This window comes from Cavia porcellus, unplaced genomic scaffold (genome assembly GCF_034190915.1).
Source record: "Cavia porcellus strain 051 isolate PalLab524CR breed Dunkin Hartley unplaced genomic scaffold, mCavPor4.1 scaffold_2, whole genome shotgun sequence".
Taxonomy (NCBI): domain Eukaryota; kingdom Metazoa; phylum Chordata; class Mammalia; order Rodentia; family Caviidae; genus Cavia; species Cavia porcellus.
Window position 1 is genome coordinate 146,519,395 of NW_026947485.1, and position 26,779 is coordinate 146,546,173.

General features: G+C 34.2%; 1 protein-coding gene across 17 annotated transcripts in view; it reads right to left on the reverse strand.

Annotated features, from left to right (window-relative positions):
• The window catches only part of Pam (peptidylglycine alpha-amidating monooxygenase), a 226,333-nt gene that overhangs the window by 43,816 nt on the left and 155,738 nt on the right, over window positions 1–26,779 (reverse strand). For 9 of the 17 annotated variants that reach the window (XM_023562264.2, XM_013145539.3, XM_013145534.3 and 6 more), the window contains exons 8-15: window positions 25,225–25,273; window positions 23,893–23,960; window positions 22,728–22,808; window positions 22,407–22,483; window positions 21,889–21,992; window positions 11,667–11,851; window positions 10,417–10,488; window positions 2,725–3,045 (exon numbers count right to left, since the gene is read on the reverse strand). In XM_023562264.2, coding sequence (XP_023418032.2) covers window positions 2,725–3,045; window positions 10,417–10,488; window positions 11,667–11,851; window positions 21,889–21,992; window positions 22,407–22,483; window positions 22,728–22,808; window positions 23,893–23,960; window positions 25,225–25,273 — 957 coding nt within the window. The remainder of the gene's footprint in view (window positions 1–2,724; window positions 3,046–10,416; window positions 10,489–11,666; window positions 11,852–21,888; window positions 21,993–22,406; window positions 22,484–22,727; window positions 22,809–23,892; window positions 23,961–25,224; window positions 25,274–26,779) is intronic. The other 8 variants (XM_063245522.1, XM_063245517.1, XM_063245519.1 and 5 more) reach the window with 1 other exon arrangement.

Genomic DNA, 26,779 nt, shown 5'->3' on the forward strand with positions numbered 1-26,779 from the left:
CCTGGTGCCTGACCGTCAGGCTCTGAATCCTAACTGTACCATTTACTCTGTAGTTGCTTGATACCTTTGTATCATTACTATTCTCTGAGTATTACTTTACATTCTTAGGCTGTGGAATGAGGATTGTAACTGACCAATGGATGGGATTCATCATATTATTACAGTTCCAACATACGGGCAGTTCAATGCAATTGAAAGTACTGTTGAGAGCATCCCTGTTTGAGGTTGTTCTTACGGATACAAAAGAACATGGTTCTGAGCGAAAGTCTCCAGCTCTTATCCTGTGAGGGTCCAGAACTATCTTTGAGGCGGGAGATCAAATCAATTTCTATTTGACTGAGCACAACTCTACTGAAATGCAAGGACCTGGAAGGTGCACATTTGAAGTCATAAAATTCAAGTTTTAAGTTTACACTCTATGACCTCATTTAAATAGGTTAACTTACTTTGGCTTCAGTTTCTTCTTTGGAAAATTGGAAGCATGTCTTGAAGATTTCTGATATGACTATGGCCTCTAATGTTAACACAAAAGCCTTACATTTTCATTTTAGTAAAAATCTCATATAAAAAATACTTTCTTCTTTGCAGCTAATAGAATGTTTTTGAGCAATTAGGCACTTAGAGAGACAATTAATTCCCCTAGACCATTAGGGCCCATTTTCAACTTTGCCTGGAGTAAAGAAAGGGCTTCAGAGAAACAGTGGAAGGTTATCCATCAAACCTACTCTCCTCGCTCATATCCTGAGGAATACACGTGAATTAGGCTAGGTAAGACATTTATGCAAGTAAGTTTCTGATTTTTTTTTTTTGAAAAATGAAAGCTGCCTAAGAATAAGGCTTCCTCTGGCTTACTCAAAGGAATAATTCAACATCAAATAAAGTAGAATATTGCATAGAACAGTGAAAGATAATTAGGAAAGAAATTTTGGGGACTAAAATTACCAATATGAAATTTTGTATTTTGCATTTAATTTTTTGAAAGTCTTGGGATTAGAATAGTGAAATAATGTTAAAATAAGACATTTCAGAAAGGAAATACATATACATTTCCTTTCTATAGTTAAAATTTGCCTTGTGTACAACTGATTGATTTATTAATGTCATCTGATCAAGTATAGAATATGACAGGAAATTCCCCAAACCACAATTTTCTCCTGAGCATGGCCATGTGACTATCTTGGAAGTTATGATATTTGGCAAAGTAAACGTATATTTCCTATAATTTAAGCATTTCTTTCTTAGGAAAATCAGGTAGGTTTCAGGAATATAATGCCTGAAGCCAAACTCTGATTTTTACACTGATTCTTATGATGTTTATTAATGACCATGACAGCATTCCAAATCCAAGAGTAACAAAGATAAGCCATGAAATAAAGCATGTAAAACTCCAGCATATCCTGCTTGAATGGAATTACATTCTCCCTAGAGAAGCTCTCTCGTCATTCAAGTTTTTATGTTGTTTGAGTTCTAATTCACTCTCCCTACCATAAAAGTTCAGAAAGGCACTGCAGATGTTTATGAAATAGACAGAACATGGTAAACTGTACATTTCTGGGAACCCTACACTGAGAACAAATTCAGTTGTATTTTGATAGATTCAAAAGTCTAAATTTTTCTCAAAGAATTTAGGTGGTTCTTAGGTAAAGGGTTCCAGGGTCCACACTTTGAGAAACACAGTTTTACTAGACAAATTTAGAATGGGTTAGAGCAGGAATGATTCCATTTAAATGTGAAGCAAAAGTCCAGGTTCAAGTTTACATGTCATAGGAACCATTAAGCCCGTTCCAGTGGATAATGCTTGAAACTTCTGTGTGATCAAAAGGTGCTGCATGCTAATTTATTTTTTAGTTATAAATAACCATCAGCTGGGTGTTGAATAATTTATGGTTTCCTGTAAAGCTGAATTTGAAAACATCAAGCTAGCAGCCTGTGTTGTTGCAATCCAAGCATGGACAGCTGCCATGCACGCAAATCTGTTACTTTTTTGGCGATTATCTCCACATGCTGTATTATCTAGCTTTCCACATAGCAAGTAACATGAAACACAATCAATATCACAGAGGCCACAACACAATTAAAGACAAAGAGGAGGCATCTATAGCTTGCTGGTACAGAAATCTGTAGGGAATAAAGTATTGTCCACTAATTAGGGAAGCCAAATCTGGTTAAAAACTGGAGATCCCTTCAAAATAAACAATTTCCAATCAAGATACCAACTGATAATGGAATTAAAGAACTCGCAGCCACAAAAATGATTACATTTCACAAGTTGGCTGGGCTAGAATGTTAAAGTATGACATTCCTTTGAGAGGAAGTTAATTGCCTTTCTAAAAAGGTAGCACATAAACGTGGAACACACAGGGATTTATATGTCAAGTTTTGAGTTTTCAATTACTTTCCACTGAGTAAAGTGGAAAATGTTCTTTCTTTCTCTGAACTTTATATACTACCTTTTCTCAAATCATTCAAGTATTTTTGGTCCTGGCAGTTCTGATTGATCTATTGAATAGACACTCAATTTATATATTTGCTTAAAACAGAAAGAGAAGAATTCTCCACCAAGTGTTGTCAACCCAAATCTGAGTAATGATTTCTCCAATGCTTTCACTGATGAGTTTTTTTCACCCATTAATTTTTATTCCCTTCAGATTTTTCTCATGAGGATTGCAGTGTTTCACATTTCATTCCTTTAAAAAACAAAAAACAAAAAAACCCTAAACGCACCTCCTGTGTGTTCGGGTTCCCAGGTGCCTGCACCGGGCAGGGGCTGCTTTAATACCACTTTGCTCTCTTCTGGCCTTAAAGTAGACTCTAGTCTGTGGAATTTGTGAATTCTGTCTCTGACAAGAATAGCATTGCCCCTCTCCTCATGTTCTGCACCCTCTCTGACATCAGAGTGACCAAGATCCTTTTTCTGGACTACGTTTGCAATCTCAGCTACCAGGTCTGACTCTGATTCTGCCTTTTCTGTAGGGTTATATTTGTGCACATGAACAACATCTTCCCTTTCTCCTAGCAGCTTGGAAAGTAGTGAATAGAAATCACCTGTAGAAAAAGAGAAGAGATAAAGAGATGGAGGGTTGATGAGATCACAAAATTTATAAAGTTTAGTGCCTCAAATATATCATTTTTGATTCTTCACAGTAAGTGAAAGACAGATGTTCAAGCACAGGAAAAAGAAAAGAAAAATTCCCAGAACAGTGTGAGAATAATATACTTGTTCTTTTCATTTTATATACCACAAATCTATTTGTATTATTTCATGAGTTCACATATTGACTATTTTAATGTTAGTAGAAATAAAATAGTTCATATGTGATAGCATGGAATATTTCAACAAATGGCTTTCACAATATGGAAATTGAGAGCTCCTAAAAATTTTAAAATAAAATATCAACAGCTACATTAGAGAAAAGCTATCTTCACAGGCAAACTCTTTGAAGTTGTTTTTTTAAAAACCTATTAAAGAGTATGAGTTTACATATTTATTTTAGGCCAATCCAATGAAAAATAATACATCTATCAGTGATATATCCTTTTGGTAACTGTAAAGCCAAAGCCTCATTATTATGTTAGTAATGCTATTATAAATAATTCTAGTTGTTGCTCTTAAAGAAATAAACAATTTCCAGAATAACTTTGTGAGCTAAGACTAATTTTAAATCAGTTCAAAACAAAGAAGATTTTAACAAACTCAGACCATTAGAATGATTCATTATGAAGTGAATTTTATGCTCTTGTGTATATTAAAGTGATAATAATCCAACTCTATGAAATTAAATTACTTATAAAACATGATCACAGACACAAAATACAACTACAGAAAATTCAGGAAACATATTAATCTTTACCACTTACATCTGTGGTTTAAATTCTTTCATATCAACTGTATGAATGGGAAACAATCACTCTAATAGAGACGCCTACTTCTTCTGTTTCTCACCCAATCTAACTGCCGCTAATGAAGAAAATACTCATGACTATGTACCCTGACTGTCCACATTTTAATTACATTTATGCAACCATCAGATAACATTTAAAGATCTTTATTCTTGGCTGTTAGGACGTGAAAATAAATGATAGTTAGTTTAAATATGATACATTCTACTGCAGAGAGATGGGTTAAGAGACTGTAGGGGGATAAGAAATTTTTCCAAAACGATGCTAAGTGATTCTGTCATGTTTACAAATTGTACAAAAGTAGATTTTCAATTTATCCCAGGTGAAATATTTAATTAAGACATAATTACCAGGTAATAAGACCAATCTCTGTACCAAGAACAAAGCAAATTAAAATTCAACCCTAACTGTCTAGGCCACAGTGGTACTGTGTTTCACAGAAGAAAAATTAATTCATTACCCCTACATTCTTCTGTTCCTTGCACTAAATACAAACAGTTTTATATATTCCTACCATGAGACATCTTACATGGAGAATAAGATACAAGATCATTTCAAGAATGAGACAAAAAAATACAATTTATATACTTGAATTGGTGCCATTAGGCTAATATTGCTGGAGGAATACAGGCTGAGAAGTTTACAGTCATTTAGCTTTTCAGTAAAAATCTAAAGCTGAGTTAAAATACCAAAGGTAGAGCACTCCAGTTCCTTTGAAATCATTATTTAAAATTATCATCAGATTAAAAAAGAAAAACATTGTTAAATAATGCAATTGGCCCGGCTGCACTGAGTTTGTGAGAACACAGACCCAAACACTTCATATGTGAGAGACAGAGACCACTAGATGGCCATCTGCCATTCATATGCACCAACTAGACAGGTAATTTTGATTTTTTTCTTCTTCTGCTGTACTGGATAGATGAAATCTTGAAACGCTAACTTTTTGCTTGAAATTGCTACATTGAGTGCTGTAGAATATAACTGAGGAAGTTGGTTACTGACCCTGGGCCACCTTTCAACATTCTGTCTTTTAATTTATCTCCAACCGTATTGGAATTCTACTTTCTTTAATGTCCACTCTGAGAAGATACTGTTTCCCTCACAGTGGGTATTTTCTTTTAAAATTCAGGGACTGAATTTACTCCTTTTAGGGCAAATTTCTGATTTGATCTGTCCACATGAAGACTGTAAACTAGTCAATATATATACATCACAACTGTTTCCATGAAACTGAGTTTAAAAATTACTGGTTGTGATTGATATGAAAAAGTAATTTTTGGTTGTCATCAATAGTTTTCACTTCTCACTTTCACAATACCTTCCCTGTTATGATCGAGTTCTATATAATGTTATAAAACAGTTTTTATACATTTAAATTATCCTTGAAGAGTCATAAATTGCAAGATATAAATGTGGTTTTATGTGAGAAAAATAAAAATCTCTCCTTCCTGTTCACCGTCATAGTCCCAGTAATCAGTACTGTTCCTATCATAGTGGATCTTCAATAAACAATTCGAGAAAGAAAAATAACTTGTTAAAATGTCAGTCTTTGCTTTTGTATCAGTAGCGATAAAATTTTTTGTTTGATGGTTTTATAGTACAGTAATCTGATTTAACCTCCTCTTTCCATGTCCTTATGAAACACAGAATGTGGCCTGTTATGTAATTTGACTGAAAGTTTAGTATTTGGAAAACACACATGTGTAGCACCTACTATGTTGAGAAAAGAATTGCAGCATAGTGCATGAAAAGGCAAACACTAGCAGCTAACTCTAAGATGTGTCTGTGTGTTTGCATTAACTGCTCTATGTCTCAGTGGGCATTTTCCTAGTTAACACATGGAACATTTGCTGTTGCTTGTTCCCGATATGGAAATTTCTTTTTACTTTCAGGATCATGATAAGAATAGACTAAAACAAATGGAAATATGCCATGAAAGGTATGCTGTGAGCTATTTTTCTTTAAATAAATATACTGTTTTAATGTCACTAAATGAAAAAAAAACAAGTGTCTAATTTTTGTGTCAGGCATTTTCCTTTTAAAAATAATCAGAGATGTCTTTGTAATTTTCCAGAATAAAATTTTTTCAATATCCACATAAACCACTAGTACTTTATTGCCCCAAATAAACAGCTTTTGTGATGCTTTGTGATTTCTAGGTACATAAGGAATAAGTAGGATGTGCAGCAGTCAAACCACTGACAAGATAAGTCAGCTAGCTAAGAAACCTAGCTAATGAGATTGGAACCTTGCAACACAACTGATGAATGATTAGGATGTGAAGAATGGAAAAATAAGAGCATCCCTTGTGATTTTAATATTGTATTTTATGACTTAGTCATAACTGACTTTCCCTTCTAATTAAAGATGATGCTTTACTGATTGTTTACTTATTACTAAGTCCTAGCAAGTACTCTATAGCCATAGAGAAAAACACACATCATGATGTTTCATTCAAGGATTACAAGTGAAATGAATTTTATAATTTTTTCCTCTTCTAGAACTCATCTGACTGCAAAATAACCAGAAGTGAACTTTTCTGTCTTCTGCAGAAAAGAAAAAACAATACTACTTCGAAGAAGACAGGAGATAACTTTTTCTACACCAGGATCTTTATCAGAAAGCTCAACTGTGTTGTCAAATGAGCATTCACGTCTGCCTGTTTCATTATTAGGAAATCAATTCAAAACACCTTTCCGTCAGCTTCCCAGAATCCTGGGGGTAGAACCATATCTGATAGACGAATTCAGTAAGTAAAGACTCATGAGTTGCTTATAAATCATAACAAACCGGGCTGGGGATTTAGCTCAGTGGCATAAGCACCTGCCTTGCAAGCAGGCGGTTGTGAGTTTGATCCCCAGTACCGATTAAAAAAAAAAAATCACAACAAACCAATACATTGTAGTGAATACATTTAAAACCAAGAATGGTATCTTTTTAAAAACTGTACCACAGCATCATTGGGAATGCTTAGAATTAGCTAAGCTAATATAAAAAACACTTGTACTATTTTTTAGCAGATTAAGGGTTTTATTCTGAACAAGGCAAGAAATACAAATTTTAACTACTAAGTTCTGTTTTTTTTTCTTTCTTCCCACAAATTCGTTACCAACTGTTATTTCAGAATGTTTTTATGGTATACTATTGTGTTTTTAACTTGCAACCTTGTTCTCTTGATTCTGCTTATGTGATAAAACATGCCAATGGTAATTCATTTTTGTTAGTATAAAAGCACTGTGAAATTATTCTGCTTCACAGAAGGTGTCTGAAGACCTTTAGCTATCTGGGGTCATGGAACGCTTTCCCTCTACAAATTGTATTTTTGTCATCTTCTCCCTGGCGTGGGAACATAGTAGCTCATGATGACCTTTGAGTAGAAAGATTGATTATGTGAGGGCACAAAGACTAAAAAGCGAAGGGTTTGGAGTAAACTGAATAAAATACATTAAAGGCTCTTTCTGTAGCGAAAGAAATGTTGTCAGAGCGTAATGCACAATAGCAAGGACATGCTAGTATTGTTAATTTTGAATTTGAATTCTGTCTTGGATTTTTACACACATTGGGTCTTCTCAATACAAAGGGCATAAATTGCAATGTGGTATCTCTACTTTGAGTATTAAACAACAGAAAAACTCCATTTCAGAGCTTCTAGATGGGATTGTGTACAATGTTGCTTGTAATTGGCAATATTTGTCTAAACAATGTTGATAGAAAGCGCAGATTCTACTTTTGATATAGTAAACCTATATTGCCTATGAAATAAGAACTTATAAAACATCACCTGTGAAGGATATCTGAGTGTGTGTATTGTGTGTGTGCGTGTTTCAGAAGAACTCAACACTACTGCTATATTCCATATATATTCCTAGATTCATTTCTTCACCCAGAATCATTGTCTAATGGAGTTTGCTATTTAACTTATTCTACTTATACCTATATAGATAATTCTTCACTCAAAATATTTTTAAAGGATGGGGGCATTTCTGTTATGAGTATCTTTCAGTGGTTTTCTGCATGGAGACAGACATAATCAACTACATATAGGTAAGTTTCACCTGTACACAAAAAAGCTATTACACTTTAGGAATATACATAAATTATGCAACCATTAAAAATAAGTTTTGCCAATAATTTTTACCAAGATATAGTAGTTTTAAAAGGAGAATGCAAAACCATACATGCATTATGATTCAAAAAACTGTTAAAATAATGTGCACATGTGTCTTATACATACACATAAATTTATGTACAATAGATACTTCACATAAGGATATACCTAAATACATACATTTCTGGAGACTAATGATCATTTTTATTTGTTTAGTCATTCTGTATAGTTACTTTTGATAAGTGAATGTTAATTTTTAAAAGTCAGTTAAAATAAACATCTAAAAAAATCTTTTTTAGACTTAAAGACTTACTAAAATGTTATCAACTGTAGAATAATCCAGGATGATCTGATGAATAAAATTGTCATATAATACCTCTTTGATATCTTCATAATTACATCTTTTGAGATGGAGCCTGAGATACAGGTCCCTAATACCAAACTTTGTTCTAAAGAGCTGAGATGTAGACAAAAGACACTACAAAAAGTGTGTTTGTGAATGAGCACTGGCTGGGGCAATGCTACAGAAATTCATATAGCTTTCAAATTACTAACAAATTTCTAATCAAGATTAATATCCTGGCAAGATTTTTCATAGCTACCAATTTTAGTGGTAAGAATTTCAAAGAAAAAATAAAACACTGATCTTTCTTCTACAGAAGCAAGAGAAGCAAAGACAGTAAGATACAACTGTGTTAAAATGATTATTGAGTTTCTTTGGATTATTGTTCTCTTTATTGGGGACACTATTTCCTCTCCATCTGTGCACAACTGCACTTCTTTATTTTAGTTTGTGGAATATGACCATCTTTCCCCAATCTCGTTTTTTTGCAATTTTAGTAAAGGTTATTCATTCTATTTATTACATATATTGATCTTTATCTTCCTACCAGTTTGCCAGTTTATTAAGGTAAAAGATCTTATACATGTATGCTATAATTATAAAAACATATTTATATATATTATAAAATAAAAACTATACCATTTGTAGAACACTCTGTATCCACTGCTGGGTACAGAGTTTGCCTTTGAGTACATGTTATCTGATGCTTTCTTCTTCTTGCCTTACACCTGTTCTGCTTTCTATCAGATTCTGACATCTTTGGTGGTATTAGTACAGATGGTCGTCTTCTAGTTTTTGGTTAGTATCACTGAAATAATTTGGGATTTTTATTTATTGGGTTACAATATTTTTAAAAAATTAATGTAATCTGGAGGTACAGTTGCCCACATGCTGTTTTGTCTAGAATACCAAAATAAGGTAATGGATTAAGTCTGAGGGCGTAGTTTAAAAATTAACATACGTCAGATAATGTATTTGAATAATTAGAGCCTGCTTGTTAGCTTCTTGGTTAATTTGACTTTCCAGAGAATGAATATAAATAGGCATTCTGTGCAAAGAAATGAGAGAAGAATGGAATATTCTTTCAGTAATGAGTAGATTCATCCCAGGTATTGTACGGAGATAGATTGATCTTATTAGTGTAGCAAATGAAGTATCTATACAACTGGCATTTGCTGTGTTTCTGCATTTTTCTTTAAAGTCTAGGCTGTTGGTCTCTAGGGACCAGCAGTTTAATACACAGACTAACCACTGAAATAGCTTTGGTGAGGTATTGTGAAACTTCTATTGATTAACAGCAGAAAAACTCTCTATGTGATCAGTAGATGTGTATTTGCAATCACATTAACCTCCTAATACTTACAAACAGATCAAACTTAGGCTAAAAATGACTTGATAGGATAATACACCCCTACACCTAACTCAGAGTCCTATCTTTCAAACAACTGGCAAGAAACCAAGATTTAGAAAACGAGCAGATCTTCAGCACATGCAGTATACACTATAAGTGCATCAAACATTTCCTGCTTAATAGAACAGAAGAGCAGTGACTCTGTCACTCAGTGGGCTACAATTTAACACAGAATTATGGCTGCATAGGACAGTGATCCCTCCTACCTTGCTGAAGGCGGAGGAGAGACAAGATGCAGGTTTAATTCTTAATTTCTTTTCTCTTGAGCCTCAAATACAGTTAAAAAAATCCACACAAAATACACAAGAATTTAAATACCAAAGGTTATTAGATTTCAAAAGCAGCTTTGATAGTTTTTCATGATTATATTTACACTTATCTATAGCATACATAAAAGTTACATTATTAAATGAACTAAATAAAGACAGAAAAACCTAATGGGACTAAATTATATTAACAAATTCTACTTTCAAAGCCAAGTGCAATAACTGACCATTTCTTCATGCATTATGCATTATATAAAAACAGCAATAATAGGGTGTGAGGCTCATACGATGAAATTTAAAATCTGTGCCATAACTTTACAATTTGGTTGCCTGCTCAGATAATGAATACTATTACAGGCCTAGTTGGAGAAATAATCATACTTACCCTGGTCTAACACTTCTTCTTCTTCTCTTTTTGGTTGTTGTGGTAAAGCTATCTTATCTTTGTTCTCAGTTTCTATAAGAGATCAAAGAAATTGCACATAAATTTGCAGTATGTATTATACACTTTAAGTAGTTTATTGGAGTTAAGCCATCGATATAAAAATATGAGTCAGGATCTTTTGTTTGTTATAATATTAACAATTTATATGGTAGAAATGCTGTTAACTCACTACTTTTACCCAATCCCAGCATGGCTATCAATGATTAGACTTGTAACATAATAAGTAGGTCCACCATATTTTAGGTAATATATAAATGCTATATAACTCTTAAATGTTCTAACAAAACCACGTTTGCTTTTCTATTGAATTTAGTAGCATTTTAATGATACTTTAAGAGCACTAGACAGTATATTCTATACATACATTAGCATCTTAATAAACTATGTGACTACTCTGCTATCGTCTTCCGTAAAATCTCCACTAGAAAGACATAAGAAGCTGCTCTGGTGTTTTAATATTAAATTTGCAAACTCAATAAAATCTTAGCATAGTTCACTCAAAAACAAACCAACCAACAAACAAAAAACAACAAAAGAACCCCAGGATGTGCGTCCTGTAATATTAAGGTAAAGAAATGACACTCAACACAAGCAATCTGCAAATGACCAATAAGTTAAAGAATAATTGTGAGAAAGAGACCAAAAGAAGGTAAAGTTAATAATGTCTGGAATTATTTTGTACTTGAAGAGACCCATTAAAGAGATAATTTAGGGTGTGGCTGGAGAGGATAACCATTTTCAGCACCAAATTGTAGCACTGTTAGAATATGGTACAATTTATAAATTTCTAAACTGTGTATATCATTACTAGATATGAGAGGAATAACATGAGGAAATCGGAAAACACAGATTAGGCCGGGCATGGTGGCACATGCCTGTAATCCCAGAATGTAGGAGGCTGAGGCAGGAGGACTGCTGCAAGTTTGAGGTCAGCCTGACCTGCATAGCCACCATGAAGATAAAAATGAAACAAAACAAACAATAATGGAAAACACAAATTAAACGAAGAAAGGATTTATAGGCCTGGTCTCCAAATCTGTTTCATCCTCAGTTGAGATGTACCTCTAGCTATTTTGATGGGGCTAATCAGGGAAAGGAGAAAGTACTTGAAAGAGAGAATGAGAGAATAACAGCAAGTGGGACACAAGAAAACACAAAATTACGCTATTTCCAGCAGGCACTGATCTCACCTTTGTGATGTCCGTGCATCATAACCATATCGGGCTTCACAGGGATTGGAATATTGGCCTCCGGTGGAATAGTTCTGAACACATCTGGGGCCACATTCTGTGTGCAAGTCATAAAGGAAACCGCATGCTTGGCTTCCATGTAATACATAATGTATAAGTTGCACATTTCATCACTAGACGTGCCACTGCAGGCAAAGAAAAAAATCAGACACAACAAATCAGCCGTTCACACTGAACACAGTCTTAATACAAGAAAAATGCGATCTGTAAATCTGCCAGCAACAGATTCGAAGGTGGAAACACTGTGCATCTATTTTACAGCTTTCATTAAAATGAATTGGTTTTCAACATCAAAAGCACACAGTCACAGGCATATTTCTACCCAACAAGGGAGTAGCAGTTTGAAGTTACTCCACAGATATCACCAAATACCACAAATGGAAATGGTGCTGAAGTCACTGAGATATATTTTGTTTCTTTTCTAAACTCTCCTGTCTTTTTTTAAAAAGGTCTTTCTGTATAATTCAGGGTGGCCTTGAACTCACTATGTAACCTAGAGTGGCCTCAAACTTGAGGCAATCCTCCTGCCTCAGCCTCCCAAGTATTGGAATTACCAGTATGCACTACTATGGCTAAACTCTTCTATTCTTTAGTTCTTTCATTTTGTAAAACTTGTAGAGTGGACAGTTTCTGGACAGTTACTCTCCTTTTCAATAATCTTAATTATTTACATAATGGTAATATTTGGAATGTATCTAAAGGGATATCATTTATTATGACAAGTCTTTAAAAAATGCATTTTCTACTTGACACAAAGAATCATGAGCCTTGTTTTTGGCTGATCTTGTTTAGACATCCTTCACAGTCACACAAATCAGGAATTAGGTGTCAAGGGAAGGCATCATAAGGGAACTGGTGTTGCAGTCAGGCTTTGATACCAGAGGGGAAAAAAAGAATGCTTCAGAAATGATCCAGACCCAAATCAGTACTGATCCCTTCTCAGGGCTCAGGTCTGACTGCGGAGTGCTGTATGGTGGAAAAACAAACTACTAAAAAATGTTGAAAATACATTTTACACTGGAACAGACTTTTCTAACAAAAATGTTCCAAGTAATAGGAATGCCTAACAGCTTACAAAGCACATTTTCTCCTGCCTCAGTTCACATGGGTCACTATGTACTTCAGGCTCTTTACTGTTATTAGAAGGATTTATGTACACCTTCAGAAGACGCAAATGATGAAGTTTTTCTGGCAAAGGAACATTTCCGCATTTGTTACAAGTTCTGACCATTTTTAGTAACCCTACATGATAAAAAACGAACGATGAGGTGAATTGTTTGCTCTCCAGAAATACGTCAGTGTGGACTTTTCCAGCAATGTTGAGCAGCACTCATTTCTTTTCCATAGCAACCGTAATGACATCAACGAGGAAAGGAAAAAACTGACAATCTTTCCATACAGAGATTTGATTTCTCTAAGCTTTGAAAATGTACAGCCCCTGAGAGACCTCGGGAATGAGCCTCTTCAGCAAAAAAGTCCTGCTTATTCCTCAGGAATCATTTGGCTTCTGACTCTCTAAATTTGATTTCTGCCACTGTAATTGCCTCCCCATGAAATATGTAAATATTGAGGTGCAAAGCAAAACAAACACATGCTCGCTACACATATCGTCATGATGTCAAAACACCATGCCAAGAATCACATGTCAGAGTTTGAGTTGATCAGACAGTACTTGCTATAAAGGGAATGGCTGGGGCCAAAATAATGGGCTAGCTCTTCCCACAGTATTATCCTCCTCTCCCCGCACAAAACGAGGAGCATGCGTAAACAGGACATCAGGGAGGGAAAAGGAATTTAATATATTTCTCTAGCTTAGCAAACATCTCATCACTTCATATACAGGGAAAGGTAAACAATACCTTAAGCATCTTCAGTTAGTTATAAAAAACACCATTGGCCATGCTCTTTCTGGGAGATATACCTACCACCCATCCATGATGTATATGTATATGTATATGTATATGTATATGTATATGTATATGTAGATATGTACAACCAGTATCCTTGACTTATTTAAAAAAAAAAAAAGAAAACTGAGTGAAAAAGAGTAACTCACTGCCAGTCCAAATGTTATTGATTTCCTGGTCAGCATGTCTTTTGATACATAAATAAAAATGATTTATTTTGTGAAATATTAGAGCATGTTGTTACCACATAAGTAGAATAGATTCTAATAATTTGGACAATTCTTCAACTTTTATCTAATTTTCTTTTGGAGTACTATTTCTTTTTTCTTTCTTTCTTTTTTTTTTTTTTTTTGTCTGTTTCTTTTTTATCGGTACCAGGGATCGAACTCATGACCACCTGCTTGCAAGGCAGGTGCTTATGCCGCTGAGCTAAATCCCCAGCCCCTGGAGTACTATTTCTAAAACTACTTAGAAATAAAGCCTTGGTCCTGGGAATGCTTCTATGTGAGTTGAGAGAAGGCTGTTCCAGATGGTTGTGAAATGATAGTATAAACAAGCTAAGCAAAATTCCGTAGGCTGCTGCCTGGAACACACAATGGGCTAATTACCTTGTACAAGGGAAGTGGTAGGTACAGTATGTACTCTGCAAAGTGAATATGATCCCGTTCCTTTCTGCTATTACATGTCCTAGGACATAATTTAAGAAAAGCTATGCTACCGTACTGAAAACAGACTCCTATATATGGAGGAACATGATTCTAGTACTGTTTATAGAAGACTATTTTAAAGAGTTTCTTAAGTAGCTTATAGACACATGTAGAAATTTATGATTTTTAGATAAATCACACACACAACAGAAGTGTGAGCATTTAGTATAGCTACACAGAACTACTTGAATATGTATATGTAGGTATGTACACAGATGTATATTTTAAAGACACATTATTTGTTTTACCTATGTATAGACACACCTAATATTTACTTATATCTTTTCTGTCCACCTGTCTGTTCACCTATCCAAATATATAGTTTAAATTTTTTAAAAAAATTTGAGCTTGAGAAGCAACTAAGATCAAAAAGTTTCAAAATAACTAACTAGAACATTTTACTATATATTCTCCTAAATACAATGTTGGTGCTTTTAAAATTTGTTATGTGTCTCTTTGGAAGACTTATTTTTATTATGTATTTGAAAAGAATATATACTAAAAGGAAAGGATCTACTTCAAACAAGTAAAAATAATAAATAAATAAATAAAGTCTGTGAAGTACTGAATGGGTAAAATGTGTGCTCAGAGTGATACAGTGTGTGCTCACTGTAATACAACGATTAGGAAAAGAATTTACTCTTCCTAAAAATATTCATCGTTAACATCACCAAATCTGTGAGAAGCAATTTTTAAAATAAACTGTAGGGAGTGATATTGGTATAGAATATAGAGTAAAGTAGTATAAATTTATAGTAAGCTTTACATTAATGTTGGAGACAAAGATAGAAATTACTATTTTAGAAATAGTGTATAACAAGGCAGAGGTTACAAGTCTGAAAATGCACACAGTGCATTTGTATAACTAAAGAAGTGCGTAACTGTTTAATACTTCTTTATAACTTATGAAGTCTGATAGACATCCTTAATGTTTAAATTTAAGGAATTTGTTTACACTGAATGAAATAGCCTTTTTTCCTCCTTATTTTGAACAATCTCATCTTTCTTGACACTTTTGGAAGCAGTTCTAGAGATCTTCTCTCATGAGTGCCTTTCCAAGGTATATTAAAAAATACAGCGAATGCTGCTGCCTGTGGCACACGACGGAAAGGGAGGCCTGGAAAAACCTCACGGCGCGTCCTCGCCGATCCCGGTCGGTGGATGTGGTACCCTGGGCCTTCCGGCTCTTCTCCAAAGCCAAATGATCACACCCGGTAAATACCTGAATTAATTCAGGATATACAGGCACCCACAAGAGCTCAATCAAAGACACAAAAGAAGATTTCTAGAACTGCTTCAGAAAGTGGCACGAATGATGAAGTAAGTGTGTTTCAAGTGTGAAAGATGTATCAGTGGGGATTCATAGCAATGTGCCATTTACAGTAATGGAATTTTTTTCTAAATTTAAATTACCCTATTTTTCGATCCTATTTTGTACAATATAAATGCATTTCAATTAGTGAATTTGAAAAAAGAAAATGTAAGCTAATGTTGCAAGTTACTTCTTCCAAAGAAATTCTATGATGCATTAGATTAGCTTTTGAGAAAAATTTTATATATGCAAAATTATTTGAGTATATATACATATATATATATACATATAATATGCACTCATTTTACAGAAACAAAAATGTGTTCATCTCTAAATGCATGTGATTTTTGTGAGACAACTTAGACAACTTTGTATGGGATATAAATCCTCTGACAAAACTGAGTTGACTAAATAATTTAAAAATCTTGGCCAGCACATGAAAAATTTCACTAAAGGAGTTGAGTAAAAAGAAAAAGTCTACTTCATTCTTTTCTATCTATAATTGGACTGTAGTCAAGGTTACTCTGAGCTCCTATCTGACAGAGGAATTATCTTATGCTAAAAATGTTAGGATTCAAATCATCCTTGGGATCGGCAACCGCTTGCCAATTTTATTCTACAGTCATTCATCTTTCTTTCACCCCCAAAATCACTTCTAACCAGACAAATTGCATTCTGTATCCCTAAGAGAAGATCTTTGACACACATACCCTTATTTTTCATAGAGATCAACATATGCAGTTCAATGTTGCTACCCTGAAAAAGTACCGAGACAGGTTGTGCTCACACGTCCGCTGTGGGGCCACCAGAGGCCCCTCACACAGTCCCCCGCCAGTGCAATCCTCTACTGTACTTCTTCCGTCCTTTTCCATAATTCAGTGCTTATATGATAACTTCTTCTGTTTACGTAGCTTTAAATCTCACATAGAGTGGGGAGACTGAAAATAATCAGACCTCAAGAACTATGTGAGTAATGAATAATCTTATTTAATGTCTACCATCTGTTACAATGTAACATGTTAGTCCTAATGTATCACGCTGATGTTGATCAGTTTTTCATACTTTCTGGGGCATTTCTGAGACATATTTATCTATTAACAGTTATATTTGCCCATCTATCCATCCATCATTTATTTAGGTTCAATGGGGGGTTTTGTAACAACATATTATTTTATATTAAAAAGATACATAGCAGAGATTTAAGGACATGCCATACATTAAAAAATGTAGCATATCAGAAACTCTAAATACTGTTGCACACCACAATTGGGTGGAAAACAATGATACCCTACTAGCATAATGATTCCCTTCCCTTCCCCCATGTCTCTTATGTTTAATAGATGCTGGGTTTGAAAACAATCAAAATGGATAATACTATTTTGCAAATATGAAAACTTTAATGAAGCTATTTTACAAAACTTTCATTTCTTAAGCGGTTCCATGGTGCTTTTAAACTTACAAATTAAGGGAGTTATTACTTATCATACAACTTTATCTTTGCATATAATGTGCTTTTAATTGCTAATTAAAGTGCTATGCTTAGTTATATATGCATATTACTTAGACAATGTCATATTCTCTTGAGTTCAAATGACTCCATTTCCAAATGAAATGTATGACTAACAACATTGGCCAAGTAAGTAAATAATCAACCTATGCACAGAGCTAATTGGAAATTTAGGCCTACAAACTTCTAAGCTGACTAGCTGATGCAATTAGCTTAATCGGCTGACTTAATTAAATTCTATTTTTTGTTTAAACTTCACTAAACATTTGAAATGAATTTAGAGGAATGTCATATTGAATGTAAAATATGCAATGCATCTAGACATGGATTACCACTTTACAGATTAATTAGTACTATCAGGATATTTACTTTGGTGCAATGTCTGTTTCTAATATATACTGTTCATATTTACAACCCTGAAAGAAATATATTTAGATAAAACATTGAATATATTTGTCAATATATTTTGAGTACATTTATTTTTAAAATATTTTTATCAAGTTTATCTTTGCTCAACAAATCATAATTATCTACATTTATAGGGCACAACACTATGGTTTGATGTATCTAAACAATGTACAACCATTAAATCAAGTTCATTTTATACTCCTGTAAATCCCTGTGGTAGGTATTTGAGATTCACTTTTTGTGTATTTTAACATATACAGTATTAGAGTCACCTAACTGTGAAACTGAAATCAAAATCTATTTTTCTTGTCAAAATGTTGGATCCCCTTTATCAACAGCTCCCATTTTCTCCCCCTCCCATCCATTCCTCCAGCCCCTGGGAAACCATCGTTTTCTTCCTATTTCAACATTTTAAGATTCCACATACTAGTGGGCTCATGTAAGATTCTGTCTTTCTGTGGTTGGCCCATTTTATTTACTATAATGTCTTTTAGCTTCATAAATTGTTTTGCAATTAAGAGGACTTTTTTCTTTCTTTTTAAAAGACCAAATAACGTTCCGTTGTGTATACATTTATTTTACCCTTTCATATCCCCAGGTGGACAATTAGGTTGTTAAATCCGCCTATGTAATGGTGGTATTTTTGAGATAAACCTGTCGTATGAGAACATCAATCCTCATTTTAAAAACATTTTTATTAGTGAATCATGAGGGTTTCACCAAAGCAAAGTTTTTTCTAGCCCTAACTTTTCCAGCTCAATATAGAGTTTAGCTTAATTTCAGAGAAGAATCACTCAGCTGAAAATCTTCCTAGTATACTACTGCCAAAATGGTTTTCCTATAAAAGTTAGTTTTCAGTGGACTGCAGAACAAAATGGTGCAAAACTCGGAAACACTATTTTTTCCGTAAATCAAGGAGCCAGCTACTGATGCCACATTACCTGACCTAAGTGTGATTTATAACTAAGTGCTGTTATAACCTAAGGCCCCCTAACTATTGTGCAGTAAGGTCTGTTCTGTATAAGCCCACCTGCTGCTTCCCCTCCCTTTCTTACTTCAAATCTAACTAGGTTAAGTTTTAACTTCCTAAAGGCCATAAAACAAAGGCCTGAGGTAATAGCTCCTGACAACCCGGGTCTGTGTTAATTGCATTAGATTGTATTAGATTGTACATTCTTCACAAAAATAGCTTCGTTTGTATCATAGTAATACCTGTAACTTGGCCTTACTGTAAATGTGTGTTTTCCTTTCCCTCTGGGCAAAGGATTGATATGTTAATCAATGATCTCCTCTGTAAAGAACTGTAAAATCTTGCCTAATTGATATGTTAACCATTGTTGCCCTCTACAAATAGAACAGTTGTGGTGCTAAAGTAAGGTAACTAAGGTTGTTAATTGCTGTTAGACTTTTCTATTCTTTGCTAAGAAAAACAAGATTTCTTCTTATCTAAACTTGCTAGTATGCAGGGAGACTTGGAATTGCCGTTTCTGCTTTGTAGTGCGTCACACCCCCATCCCCCTCCTTACATTGTGTGACCAGCAGCTGTTTGTGGATTTACAAGATAAAAAGTCCTGACTCTAGCTGTGAGGTGCACAGTCTCCAAATTGGCTTCCGGAGACTCTAGGCCTGGATTTTACCTAATTAAAGCCTTTGCTTCCCAAATTTTAATTTCTTAAAATTTATTTCTTAAAATTTAAATTTTAAATTTAAATCTTACATCTTAAAATTTATCTTAAAATTTAAATCTTAAAATAATCTTAAATCTTAAAATAATAAATCTTAAAATAATCTTAAAATTTAAATTTTAAGAAATAAATTAAGAAATTAAATTAAAATTTAATTTCTTAAAATTTATTAAGTAAAATCCAGGCCTGGATTTTACCTAATAAAGCCTTTGCTTCCCAAATTTTAATTTCTTGCTTCCTTGGATTTTATACCGGGGTCCGAGTTATCACAGTGCTTCTGGTTCTGTATTCAAATATGTGTCTAGTGGGACATCTGTGTACGCGTGCTGGGGATAGATGGGAAGAGAGAATAAAAAAGAGATATTTGCAGAGTATCATTTAATTTAATAGACAACACAAAACACTACTTTTCTACTGGTTACACTCTTAACTATGATATTGTACCACCCTATGAAAGTTGTACATATTATTTTACGAAACAACGATGCATTGCTGCTATTAGCTTTGTGAACTAAAAAGGCATATTAAGTCCTATAAGGAATATTCTGCATGGTTAAAACGACTTTTATTGATGTTTAAATTTATTCATGCTTGTCTTATTTTGTCATTCTGTTGCAAAAAAACCTGCTTTTGCAGTATGATTTAAACATTCTGAATATGTACTCAACCAATAACTTAATTTCCTACAATTCTTTTTGATTTCATTTATTTACAAAATGGTATTTCCTTTAGTCCATATGAGATTCACAAAAGGGTAGATTAGCATAGCTATTTGAGTGTATTATTTTAAAGCAAAATGCACATTTTAAAAAAAGACTGGAATTATGCTAGAGTCATGAAACTAAAAGAGGCCTCCGGAGATCACTTTGGCCTCCCATCCTGGTACTTGAGCAAGTCGTTAATTTCTGGGGCTGATATTATCTCCCAGAGCGAATTCAAAGGATGGAATATGGCCAAAATTACACACCCTCCAAAACTGGAAAGAGACTTCTGGGAAAAAGAGATTTTACTTTCTCCACACTTATACTTGTAAACCAACACATGTAATGTTTTGAAAGGAATTTTTTTCTTTTACTACTTTGGTTACTTATTTTAAAGGTTAATAAAATAACTTAGTGGCTACAAGCACACAATTCCTGTAGTTCCATTAAATGTAAATGAGAGAACAGCTGACCAGCACCCTTGAATCATTTAACCTCACGTATTTAAACACTACTAAGAATCAACTGTTAGACTCCTTTGTTTAAACCTTACTATGTTTCTGTTGACCCTTTTCTTAGCATCATTCCCAGTAACTCAATACTTTTCCTGTTTACCTCATCTCTTTCTCTAATTTATCCCAAAGCAAAGCTGCTGCAAAGCATTTTGTTATACATAAATAGAGATCTTTTTTTCTATTTTATCTTTAGCTATAGAAGTGTTACTGATTAACACAAAAACTCTTTCTTCTTTAGCAAAGGTCCTTTTTAAACCTTCATTAATGCTTTTCTCTTTCCCCTTAAAACCAGTAATTAAGTGTTGTTGTAAGAAGCCTTTCGAGGGGGCTGGGGATTTAGCTCAGTGGCATAAGCACCTGCCTTGCAAGCAGACGGTTGTGAGTTTGATCCCTGGTACCGATAAAAATGAAAAAGACAAAAAAAAAAAAAAAGAAGAAGCCTCTCGAGTGCATTGAGTGCATATTTTCAGATCCTTATTTTCTGCACCTTTTCTTTGATCAAGCGGTGAATGGTTTAAAACCTAGCTTTCAAGTAGCCTCAGCAAATAGCTTAAAGCCTAATTTAACATGGAAAGGTGGCTCCTTGATTCTTCTCTGGCAAAATCAATCAATCATTGATCATTCATTTTTAATCTTTTATCTATTTTGAAAGAGTTCATTGTGGTTTGAATTTATTTTTAATTTTTTGGGATACTGGGGTTTGAGCCGAGGCATTTTACCCTGAGTTATATCCCCAGTCCTATCACCAATTTGCCCAGGCTGGGTTCAAACTACGGTCATCTTACTTTAGCCTTCCAGAGTGCTAAGATTATAGGTGTGTGCCACCACACTTGTATGAAATTTTTACTTAGTGTTAAAAAATACACTTATTCAGGGATGCCCGGAATTTTGAAAAAATTTTAAAAGTTTTGACATCCCCTTTTACAAAATTACCCTCACTTAATAGAATCAGTAATAAAGACCTATTGAATGCACACAAGTTTATACATATAAATCATACACAAGTTTATACACATAAATCATATATAAATCATATACAATCCAAGTATATAATGAGGAATACCCAATGCAAATGTCTGTTTGACTACCTTTGAACATAGAGCAAAAAACTCTTGAAACAAATTTTCATAATCATGCTATTTTCTTTATTAAAATGAAACTGAAGAATATCTAATCCTGAAGAAGTAATATATAATCATATATTCACTGTAGTATGAGGGGATAGCTGAATAAATAGCACATATTCTGGCATTTACCCAAATTGATCAGCTAGGAAGGATGAAATGCTAGTTTGTTGTAAATGTCTACAACAGGTAAAAAAAAAAAAAGTATATAATTAATTCACAAAGATAGCTGTTACCTGTAATTTTTCTTTGATCTAATAAATTCTCTTTAAATAGGGGAACGTGCAAAATCTTACCCAATGTGTGTGGCTTCTGTCCTTCCTTCACCAGTGAATACACATCTTGCTGCCAGTATGTCACCAAAACTAACTTCCACCGGGTGTTCCACTGGGTAGAAAGCCTGGCAGTAAAACAAACATAATAATTCATTAAAATTGGCAGTAAAACCCAGAACCACGTGCTTGAAGAATGTGAGGTTTGGAGTAATATGGGAGGAGAGAATGAATACAGACAGAGACACAAGAGTCCACCTTTAATTAATTCAGTCCTACTTTATGACCCAAGTAACAAGACTGAAATAAACAAGATACTGTTTACAAATGCATCCCATAAAAAATGAGAATAAATATAACAGGAGGGAAGACTTCACCAGCACAACATGTCTAGATTACATTGAGAGATGTAACAGAATGCACCAAACTGGAAGTTACATTAGAGACAAATTTGGAGACTCTTAGGTTCTAGAAAGAAGAGTTACATGAAGATTTCTAAAAGTTACTTTTCCCCTCTCAGAATTAAATCAGATTCTACACACCTGTGGCAACTGGGGGCTCTGGCGTCCAATGAGTGTCCACTGTCCTTTTCTTACTCTGTATCCACTCACTACTTTACCTTAACAAGCACAAATTATACAACACGGTAAGGGATTAGGAAAAAGGCATTTTTTATTCCTCTTTTAATAAAATAAAATCAAAATATTTCCAGAACCCCAAATACTGAGTACCGAAAATTACTAAAAGTTATTATCACTGAAACAGACTTCAAATATAATTTATATTTTACACTCACAGCCCTAGTAAGCAAGATGATAAATGTTGATAATTTCTTAAATGTTGATACAATTTAAGATTCTTACCTAAATGGTGAGTGTGAACTCTATAGGCAAACACATGCATGGGATACATTTTATAATGGCACGAAATATCGGAATTCACCACTGTGGGAAAGGAAAACACAGAGAAAAGTAACTATTCAACAGGCAAATGGCATTCTCCTTGTCTGAAAGCACGGATAAGGCATTTGTAAGATCCCAGACACTGATGTTTTCTTATGGAAGAAATACACACACACACACTCAGCAGATACGCAGCTGGTATTACACACTCAGTGCTGAGCATCTCCATAAAATGAATTAAGACTCTCTTGCCTCACAGCTTTATTTTATTTATAAACAAAATCATTTGGGTTAAATCAAAATGTCCTTTCAGTGAAAGCACAGGCCTATTTTATTACCTTTATCTAAAAAATCATACACTTGGAAAAGTTTAATTTTTTTATTTTTGGAACAAAATAATTTTTGAAAAATTGAGTACAATCACTGAAAATCACAGTTTATGTTCAGAAGGGACCACTTCAGATACTTCTCTTTCTTTATGGTGTAACACATAGTAGTACTTGGGTAGATATTTCTTTTATAACTGATCAATGAAGAACAGCAAAGAGACCATACTGACTATTACCTTTAAAAGACCTCCAGTCAAGACAGATAATATTTAATGTAACACTTTCATTAGAGGATTTTACATATGCTGATAGTTACCATTACACATATTCCTGTATCTTTTCATCAGCTTAGCAGAGTCAGCTGTTTTTGATTCTGTTCTGCAAATAGGCAAATTAGCATATCTAATTCAAAGACTGAGTAGTGTTGGATTTACTAGCCTCTTGATTTTGAACCTTTCCACTTGGTAATTCATGCCACTTTAACATCATGCAATTTTTGCAATGAAAGAGTGGATGATTGATTTGTAAAATACTTTCACTTCTTACTTACTTTATCCAACCCACTATCTTCCTACTGGTCTTAACCTTAGCATCTCAGTAAACAAACATTGGAAAATTAATAAAACATTGGCTTAGAATAAAACCAAAATCTATTTTAAATTCATGGGCAATAAAAAATTGGTATATTTTTCAGGTACAAATACTGGTCATTTAAAAAGCTTGTGAAAAATATATCGGAAATCCATTGCTATCGATTAGTTGAGAAGAATGGCAAACAGGAAGAGATCATTACTCACCTTCCTCTCCTGGTGGTATAACAGTGTCCACAGACATCATAAGATACATGCCAGCAATTAAAGGCTGTCTGTGCAGAAAAGTAATGATTTTCTCAATTGTCTGACCAAACCAAAGCTATTGCTATGGAAAAATGGGTTAATAAAATGTGATTCTTTTGAAAATTAAAGTTAAACACTATAGACAGGGAAGTAAAATATATACACACATAAATGGGATATTTTTGTATGTATACATAGGTAAATGCAGCCTATAAATGGCTCCTGTAAACGGTTATTTTTACACAAGCACGGTTAGGCCATTGTCCTGGTTTTTGGCTCAAGCAATCAGTCTAGGTATTCCTGGATGTTTTTGTTTAAAATGTGACTAATATTTAAACCAGACTTTAAGTAAGGCAGATTATTTTCCATAAGGCAGATAAGTCTTATCTAATTAATTGAAGGGCTTCAGAAGAAACTAAGTTCTTCTGAGAAGGAAGAAATTCTGCCTAGAAACTGTCTTTGGACCCAAGAAAGCAACAATTACTCTTTGACTTTCCAATCAACTTACAGATTTTGGATTTGTCGGTCCCTCGAAAATCCCTTCTAATCAGTTTCTGTCTTTATCTGTCTGTCTTTCTCTCTCTCTCTCTCTCTCTCTCTCTCTCTCTCTCTCTCTCTCTATTTCTCTCTCTCTCTCTCCCTGTTTCTCCTCTATCCACCTCCGCTCTCTCTCCACCTCATTAATGTGGGTTTCTTTTGTGAACCCTGACTAATACAGCTGTCATGACTCCTGCATTCAGGTCCAACTTTCATTCCCTCTCCTTGAACATGGACAGAAATAAGCGCAATACATTATTTCTAACAAATAGAATATGGCAAAAGCGATGGTATGTCACTTCTAAGATTAGGTTTCAAGACTCTGGCTTTCGTTCTTCATACAAGCTCTCTTTAGCTCTTCTGTTTACTTTCTGTGGTGGAGACCAGTTGTCATATTGTGTGGAGTGCTAATATCCCATCTGAAGAAAGAGGGAGCGGGCAAAGGAGCAAGAGCCAAAGAGATGCTCAACCACCAGGCAGGGAAGAGGGATGAATCATGCAACCAATCTTGGAAGTAGCTTTTCCAGGGGGCAGGCACTACATGAGGTCCCAGCGAAACTGCAGCTTCTGAAATATGGGTCAGAAGGCTCAGATTTCTGGCCCACAAGACACTGAAGTAATAAATGATCACATTTCTAAGCACTGGGTTTGAGCTAATTTGTTTTCCACAGGGATAAGAAAAACAATGAGTTTCCCACTTTTAATTTCTCAAAGATCATAGGGTCGTTGCTCATCTGAGGAACGGGAGGTACTTACGGCACGCGGGTGAGGTGTAGGGTCACACCCGAACAGTCCTTGTGGTTGTCTGAAAACACACAAATGCAAATCTCAAATATGAAGATGCAAAAGGTAGTCTCACACTGTTACAGTTTAAATAACAGTTCTTAAAATGTTATTTCTGCTTTATAGTTCACAGACTATGACATTTTCATTAACTCCTTTAATCACCAATTTATCACAAAAAGTGGCCATTCCACGAAGCCGTGGTCAGTCCATCACCAAAATGAGCAATTACGGGCTTTTCTGCAGATCCACTAGTCAGTAGCATGAGCTCTCAGAAGAAAGTTTGCTATTTCCCCCGCATGATCTAAATTGCTGAAACACCCAGAGAAGTTGGTGAACAGAAGGAATGGTTAGTTTCCCAGGGCACCAAACAACTGACTTTTCCACTTCACAATATCTGAAGTAACCCATAATTTGGGCTTTGAAGGCAGTGTATTACCATTTTTAGAGTGCTTAATGTCTCTGATTTATGTATAGGAGCCACCTTCTCTGTGTGCTAAAGCCATGCTTATTCCTAACTTTCAACAAACCCACACTTGATGCTCTGTATCCTAACATCAGATGAAAGCCTCTCTTGTCAACACTGCAAAGACCACTTACAAATTTTCCTCCATTCTTTGTTTTCCCCAAATGAAAATAAGATACACATTCAAAATGCCATACAAATTCTGTTTCCACTGAGCTTCCTGACCTTCTATCCCAGATACCATGAATAGCAACTCATAATTACTCCTTTCTTGCATTCCTGTGTAGGTTAAATTCTATTTCATATTTCATTCAAAGTAACTAAAATCTTTAAAATTAAGTTTATTGGTACATTTTAGACATGCATAATGATCATGCTCATCATAAGGAATTTGTACCTGTACATGATATATTTTGATTCCTTTTTTTCCCGATCCCCTAAGCAAAATTTTTGTCTCATTTCTGAGTTTACTTTATATACTTATTGTGTGCATGTATGTATACAAGATTCATATAATTATACTGGAAACTAAGAAGTAAAATGCAGTGATCAACAGAAGCAGAAGATACGGTATTTTAACAAGCTTTCTTTTCATTCAGCTGTCATTTTCATGAGAAAAACAGGGGTAGCTTCTACAGAAGCATACAAGAAAAGGTAACTAACAAGATATGCATGGACTTGACTTATATAATGCTCAGTACAACAAATCATATTTAATACTTTGACAGTAAAATGGAAAGGAAACTTCTCTGGGTAATAAGTTTGGTCTTAAAATGGTACACAAAAGAAATTAAAAGACAAACATTTTATACTTAATCTTTTTTCCTTTTAGTTGTACAAAAAGATCTCTATCAAATCTCATAAATTAAGCTTAGGGAGGCGGTATTTTCATAATAGTTTTAAGAAATTTTTTTTCATATTTTGAAGTGACGTTAAGAGAAAGTAAGTACCAAAGGCTTATTTTAACCTTTGCCTATGTTTTTAAATATAGAAATAATAACTGATTATAATTCCATAGTTTATTATATAAAAACACTTACTTTTAACAACAGCCCTCCTTAA